Source organism: Aspergillus bombycis, assembly GCF_001792695.1.
Source record: "Aspergillus bombycis strain NRRL26010 chromosome Unknown contig00219, whole genome shotgun sequence".
Lineage (NCBI taxonomy): Eukaryota > Fungi > Ascomycota > Eurotiomycetes > Eurotiales > Aspergillaceae > Aspergillus > Aspergillus bombycis.
In genome coordinates, this window is record NW_019170221.1 from 1 (window position 1) to 7,325 (window position 7,325).

The 7,325-nt window shown below is 49.9% G+C and overlaps 3 protein-coding genes across 3 annotated transcripts; 1 reads left to right on the forward strand and 2 right to left on the reverse strand.

Moving 5' to 3' along the window:
• Window positions 1-216: 216 nt before the first annotated feature.
• On the forward strand, window positions 217-741 carry ABOM_012052 (uncharacterized protein; the record flags this gene model as incomplete). Its single annotated transcript, XM_022539180.1, has 1 exon — window positions 217-741. The coding sequence occupies one exon, from the start codon at window positions 217-219 to the stop codon at window positions 739-741; it is 525 nt and encodes a 174-aa protein (XP_022383049.1).
• A 449-nt stretch (window positions 742-1,190) lies between these two features.
• stm1 (putative telomere and ribosome associated protein Stm1) lies at window positions 1,191-2,551 on the reverse strand (the record flags this gene model as incomplete). The annotated part of the gene is made up of 4 exons (XM_022539181.1): window positions 1,191-1,725; window positions 1,812-1,932; window positions 2,001-2,166; window positions 2,531-2,551. 4 exons carry the CDS (start codon window positions 2,549-2,551, stop codon window positions 1,191-1,193), a joined length of 843 nt encoding a protein of 280 aa, XP_022383048.1.
• Window positions 2,552-3,630: 1,079 nt separating this feature from the next.
• On the reverse strand, window positions 3,631-5,265 carry ABOM_012054 (bZIP transcription factor (MeaB); the record flags this gene model as incomplete). Its single annotated transcript, XM_022539182.1, has 4 exons — window positions 3,631-3,932; window positions 3,995-4,495; window positions 4,578-4,794; window positions 5,128-5,265. The coding sequence occupies 4 exons, from the start codon at window positions 5,263-5,265 to the stop codon at window positions 3,631-3,633; spliced, it is 1,158 nt and encodes a 385-aa protein (XP_022383053.1).
• Between the last annotated feature and the right edge of the window lie 2,060 nt (window positions 5,266-7,325).

A 7,325-nucleotide genomic window follows, 5' to 3' on the forward strand; every position in this document is an offset into this window, starting at 1 on the left:
TCTCTCTCTCTCTCTCTCTCTCTCTCTCTCTCTCTCTCTCTCTCTCTCTCTCTCTCTTTCTCTCTTGTCTATCTATCTATCTATCTCCCTACCTATAAACATACATCTCTCCATACACCCCTATCCATCAGCCACCCACAATCCCCAGCAAACATCACCACCAAAGCACACCAGCAACAAGAACCAAAAGCAAGATTGAAAAAAGGAAGAAAAAAAATGACCACCCTGATGCCCTCAACCCTCTACATACTCCTGCAATCCCGCTCCACGCCATCGACATTCCACTGGTCCCTGTACACAACCAACACCCACGGCCCCCTAACCTGGGGCATGAAACACGATCTTATAGAAAAAGCTCATCGGCGACTATGGACCTACAACAGCGCGCCGGCCAACCTGCTCGAGTCCCAATCGCGGCCGGCCATCGCGGCCGTCAAGGTGGACGTCATTGACGATGTGGAGATGATGCGGGGCGCGCTGGAGGAGTGTCTGGGTAATGTGCCGCGGACGGCGTATTCGTCGCGGTTTCGGGAGGAGATGAGCTGTCGGGTTTGGGTGAAGGAGGCGCTGTGGGGGCTTGACCAGGGCGGGTTTATTGATCTTGGGGATCGGGGGAATGTGTCCGGCATTCAGGGCGTGGAGAGGGAGGTGGTTAGGGCTGGGTTGGTGGCGATGTGGAGGGGGGTTTTTGGGGTGTATGAGTTGGGTGAAGAGGGTGTTGGGGTGAGAGAGGTTGGATAGCTGGTTGTTGATTGTTAATGTGGTATTTATTTTGTATGGTTTCGGGGGTTGGGGTTTTGGGTGCTCGGAGTGTGAGGTTTTCGTGGTGGTGTTGATGTCTCTTTACTACTAACTACTAGTGGATACGTCTACCATCACTAGTTAAGAAATGGAGACAACTACAGGTTCATACCTGTAATCCCTCCTAAGAGAAACTTTTTTTTTTTGTTTTGAATTCTCACTTTCCTATTTTTTGACATTCAAATCAAATTACATCGGGGCCATTTTAAACCTAAATGCGAGGACCGAAGGATTTCGTCTCATATCATTTCCCGCAATCCATATCACGTCACTTTCCAGGAAGAGGCATCGTAAGGGTTTCTTCAAGATTCTTTTCGTTTTCGACCTTTCAGTGGACCGGCGTCGGGGTGTGCCGGTAGAATACCCCCCGGCTATGAGACTGACTGTATTTAATTGCCGCCAAGGCTGGGGAAGTTCTTCTCGTCCACGGTGACAGGAGCGCTGCGCTCAGTGCGCTCACCGCCGCGGGGACCGTTGCCACGGCCACCACGGGCACCACGTCCGCCACGACCACCACGGCCACGGGGACCGCTGTTGCCACGGGGGGCCTCAACAAAGCGCATGTCGACCTCAAGGACGTTCTTCTCCTTGCGAGCCTTCTCACGCTTGGCCTTCTCGGAGCTACCCTTGATGTAGTTCTCATCCTCCTCACGCTTGAATTCCTTGGCGCTGGCCCACTTGGAGTCAGCCTTGGAGCCCTCGTTGGCGGCACGGACGGGCTTGGCGCTGAAGTCACCGGCAGCGGCCTTCTCAGCAAGGTAGTCGTTATACGACTTGGCCTTGTCAGCAGGCTCGGCCTCCTCGGCGGGAGTCTGGGGCTCGTTCTCGTCGGCCTGGGCGATCTTCTCACCGGCGCGCTCATCGTCCAATTCCTTCTCGCCGCTCTGGCCACCCCAGCCCTGGTTCACCTTCTTTCCAGAGTCGCTGCAGTGCAACACAGGTCAGTTTCGGAACGATCCCAGTAAAAATCACATCACCTGCAATACTTTAAGAAGGGTAGGAAGCCTTACGTCTGGCCGGTACGGGACTGACGGTCGGTACGGGCACGTCCACCACGGCGGGCACCACCTTCCCTCTCATCGGTGGGCTTCTCGCGGTTCTGGTTGCGACCAGCGTTGCGGTCACGGAAAGCTATACGGAGCTGGAATTAGCCGGAAGGCCCGGATAACGGCAAAAAAATAGAAGAGACTATCACATACCGGCCTCATTGCCAGAGAAGTTGTTACCACGGCGAGAGTTCTGGCCGGGACGGGGCTGGCTGGGAGCCTCCTTGGGGGCATCACGCTTGCCTACACGAGGTGCGGGCTTGTCGATAGCTTTCGTGGGAGGAGCGGGGGTCTGCTGGGTCCAACTCGGGATCATTGCCTGAAAGCGAATCGCGCCAGTACGTTAGATGATGTAATGACTTTGACAGCGGAGTGATTTGACAATCGCAGCATGAAAGAGTAAAATCCATAGGGCGCAACTCAGGAAGGGTTTGTATTACCAAGAAGCTCGTAAAGGTTCTAGATATGAGACATCCGTCAGCATCGCGTTTCACTTTTTTCATTTTTTTTCATCTTTTCTTTTTCTCCGTCCCCTCTCTGCACCAAGTAGATTCTTCACTAGAGCACTTTTCATCCCCACCAATTGACTTGCCCATCGATCTGATTTCGAAATCCAAAAGACCGGGGACAACAGTAGCTCCTGAACACCATTCCCGCACTGTAAAAAGCTCTCTCGCACGTACCTTGGACCGGACGTCCGCCATGACGCCTGGTTTTATGAGGGGCCTTCCGGGGAAGGCTCTCCGTTATCGCAGCAATTCGGTACGAAAAAGGGCGGGAGAAGGCGACGAGCAAGGCAGAAACCTAGACGGCGTAGGTATCCGGCCTCTCCTAAATGGATGGTATGGGTAGTTTAAGGGAAGGGGGGGTGATCGGGTGGATGATGACTTGAGGTGTTGGAGACAAACGTTTGTGGTTGCTCTGCCCCAATCCGGTAAGGTGTGCTTGCTCGCTAAGCGAATTCGGGTACTCGTGCCGTGATTGGCTGGGGTCTAGGGCTTTAGCCCGGCAATGGCGTCACGCGGGGCTTGCAGATGGCATCATGAGCGATCAACGTCAACTGGTGGCTGCTCCCCTTCGACCTCTACGTCACTTTCCCTCTCCGATGATGATCCATGATGCCGTGAACAAGAATCGTCCTAAGCAAGTAGCAGTACAAGGTGGTATTTTCTTTCCTTCCTTCCAATCATATCTCTCCCCGTCTCAACGTCTCCTGTAACCCTAATCCATCGATACATACATACATACATCTTCAACCCATAAAGTGAACCATAGACAACGAAGAAATTTTTTTTTTCCTTTTCTTTTCTTGAAACCGCAATACCACAAAAGACACGATAGGATAAAAAAAAAAGAAAAGAAAATTAAAACGGCCGTGCCACCTCATAACCCAGCATAACAAGATATGTCCAGAGAATCAAGACTGCTCGGCAGTCCCCTTCCGTAGCTTCACACATATACGCATCATATACACCAACAAACTGTCTTTTGAAACCTCGCAAGCATCTCTTTTTTTTCAATCAACAATCAACACAAGCAAATGGTATCAACCGCAAAACGCCGGGCAATGCTTGAAATCACTTTTGTCTTCCGATGCCATGCCGAGGGATGCCAGAACGAAGCCGGATGTGAATCAGAATAAAAGTCAGTTCTTATCCTTATTTCCCATGGGTATATTTCCTCGACAGATCGTAGACGACTAAAAGAAGAATAATGAGGTAGGGGGGAAATTAACATGGGCTAGCCAAAGTATTGGACCGGGAGTGGAGACGGAAAGTGGTGTTTAGTGACGGGTATTATTCTGTTCGTAGCTGAAGGGGGTCTGGAAGTGCATGCTCGCACTCAGACCAAAGGGATCTGCATCGAGCATGGGCTCATAGTTTCCCAGAAGCTGATTCGTGTTGTTATATGCTCCATTGGATCCTTCTCCCGAATGTGGGTTGAATTGTGGAAGATTATGGTGGCCCATGGAGTGAGAGCCCGGAACCGATGCGGCAGTGTTAAAGCCAGACACGTACGGCGAGGCGCCCACGGATGACTCATGCTCCTCATCGATCAGGTCAGCCTGAGCGTCATACTCTTGTTCTAGAAGTTATGGTTAGTCACCAACTCGTTACTAAAATCATCGTCGGAACGGGAAGGCCTACCAAGCTGGTCATAATGCTTTTGGAATGGCGACGGGTAATATGCTGAAGGGACACGGGGTCCTCGAGGGCCTGCACTGCCCGGCAGAGCCGACTTCGGATCGGTGGTATCGGACTGGGCGACGCTCATGGGAGGCGATGTTTGACTGATATTCCTCGAGTGCGACAGGCGTGAGTGTTGTGCAGCCTGCTGAGGGTCGACTCCAGCCGGGGACATGGCTCCTTGGAAAGCAAACCCAGGTGACTTGGCATGAGACGGCGAGGAGACGTGAGATGGAGGCGTAGCCTGAAACTGGGGGGAGGGGATGCCGTACGCCCCGTCACGAGGCTGTGGCATTCCAAAAGGCTCTCCTTTGGGTGCAATTCCAGTGGGATGCCTTTGAGCAGAATTCCGGTTCATCGCTGCACGCTCCAAGGATGATGGGGGTTTCCCCGCCATGGGGTTGGGCTTCGGGCCCCCTGGAGCGCCAGCCTTCAAGCGCAGTTCTGCTTGGACATCGATCCCTATGTATGGTCAATCCATGTTTTGTTTTACTTTCTCTGGTTCACTGGTGTGTTTCACAGAGGACCAGACAGGATGACGAACCTTTCTCAAGTAAGATGCGTTCCAACAGGGAATTCTTATATCGCAACATCAGACACTCATCGGCGGCCGTGCGATGGTTCTGCTGCAAGGTCTGCAGGGACTCTTCATTGCGCTTGATAGTAGATTCGAGCTGACGGATGTACTCGGTGCGACGTTCACGGAAGGCAGCCTGGGCCTGGCGGTTGCGTTGCTTCCGTTCCTCAGAGGTCGCATAGATCTAAGACGAAGGTTAACTTAAAAGAAGCTTAAACAAATAAGGCGGGCGATCATGACGATAAGGACAGTAGATCAAGATCAAGATAAGCCAGTATAGGTGAGTGGCATCAACAATAGATAAATAAATAAACAAACAAAAAAAGGTACAGGGATGGGCAAAGATAAGAGAAGCGATCAATCAAATCAGAAACATAATGGGCGATGATAATGATAACCGTAATGCGGGGCCCCGGATTGTCATCACACACACACCACATGGCGGGTAAAATAAAATAAAATAAAAAGGTAATAAAAAAAATAAAATAAAAGGGGAAAGGGAATAGATCTTACGTACAGGTTTTCTTCCACCCTTTCGTTTCTGCGTCTGGGCCACATCTTGCGTTAAGATCTCGCCTTCAGCCTCGGGGGTTGATACCGCTGAACTGATCGAGCCCTCGAGTACAGTGGGTTCGGTTTTAGGGACAACCTCCATGGCGGTGTCATTTGGATTGGGATTCGAGGTCTCAACCATAGAGACCATTGGATTCTATTTGAGGGGAAGTATAAATGTCCCCTTGACCTCCAAGAAAAAAAAAGTAAAAAAAAGTAGTGTCCCTTTTTGCGTGTATTGAGATACACACGGGGCCTTGGGAAATAGAGTGGTAGAAAGTGTTTAACAAAAAAATTCGTAACTGATATCCCAAGTGCCGACCCCGATGATGGCGGACCTCTTTTTTTTTTTTTCTTGCCCTTGTTCACCCCAAAACCCTCAAGGTTGATAGTAGCCGCCGGAAAAATAAAATCCAAAATAAAAATAATTCAAGATTTTTCCGGCGGGGTGATTGATAACTTCAAGCGCAAGAAACGCGCGGCTAGGGAGTTAGTAGGGACGTGCGAATAAGGCCAGAAGTTAGCAAAAGGGCCAGCGGAAGGAGTGACATAAAGAAAATTGACGATGGATAAAGAGATAACCAGAAGGTAGACAAGTAAGAAGGAGGAAGGGGGCTGAAGGTGGGAAGATGTGAGGTAAAATTATTTACTAAAAAAATTGGGCAAAAGAACAGGATGTTAATAAGAAGGGGGGAAAAAATTAAAAAGGAAAAAGGAAAAAAAAGAAAATGGAAAAGGCGGCCTCGGGAGGGCCCAGAGTGAGAGAAGAGGAGGAACTCCAACCAAGAAAAAAAGAAAAAATTGAAAAAAATTAAAAAAAAGAGGGTCAGACGGTTCGAGCGTAGAACTTTCTCTTTTAGGCTTAAAGCCAGGCCGAAGAACAAAAAAAAAAGAGGCCAACAAAAAATCCACTTTATTTACTGGACACCGATGGAGGGGGTTGACAACTAGTCACAATCAAACATGAACAATAAAAAGAAATAAAATAATACGATTTACCCCTCAGCGTCTGACATTCTTTTCCTTTCTTTTTCCATTTCTTCTTTTTTAATATAATTGACTTTGATCGCCTCCCTCACCGGGGAACATAGTTAGAGATCAATCCTTCCTCCCAAATGTCATGGGGTACAAGTACATCAGTCAATCGAGATCCTCCGTCGACTTACGATCTCCTCTCTACTAGTAGTAGATACTACGGAGGATGGGGTCTACAGTTCGTAGTTGACTCTGTCCACCATGATCTCATCGTCGGGGTAAGTAGTTTCACTCGAATGCAAGAGGTTGCCTATTCCCTGCTTCTACCTTCCCTTGTTCTTTCATTTTTGCCCCCTTCTTCTCCCTCTCCTTCCTATTTGTCTCGACTTCTCGGCAACGGCACCAAAGGCGCTCCACTCCCAAGAGGTCGGACACTGCCGAAGATCCGCCCTCCGTCCAGACAACAAGACTCGTCAATGCCTCCGTCACTCGAGTTTCCCCATCTAGGCAACGGGTGGAGAGCGAGAGCAAAGTGACAGTACATGGCTTCCTCCTTGGAACGTGCTTAGTTCACTGGATTCTCGAAGGCTGGGCAAAAAAAAAAAAAAAAAAAAAAAAAATTAAGAAAACCACAAATGAGAGGGGGAAAAGGTATGCCGGAGGAATGATGATGTTCATCCCCCATCCCCATCCCATGCTTAGCCCTTCTTGATGCCTCGTTCCCATCTGGGATCCCGTTCGTACTAATGCCGATCCAAAACTCTGGGAAATCAGGCTGGCCTGGAGAAAAAGAGGGGCGCTAGATGTTGGAGACATGCATCCGAAGTCATGCGATGGATCAGAATTTGCAGTCCCCGGACGGAGGGTCCCTGTTCGACAGCCAGGAGATGAGTAGATGGAGTTACGTCGTATTCTGTGATTCACAGTATTTGGGGCGTCGTCGAATCGAGTCACGTTTTGCCCGCGGAGAAGGGTTCCTTGTCACCTGACCCCCGTCAAGGTTTCCCACCGGCGTAGTACTTCTCATGTAATTACTCCCTCAACCATTGACCTTGGCTGTTGGAGATGCACTGTCATACTTCACATCCCAGACTGCTCATGCCTCCCGGCGTTCGTTCGGTCTTGGCAAATTCTTCTCCATCCCAGGGCTCAGGACTCAGAAGTACTTTGGAACTTGGTTCGGTTTGA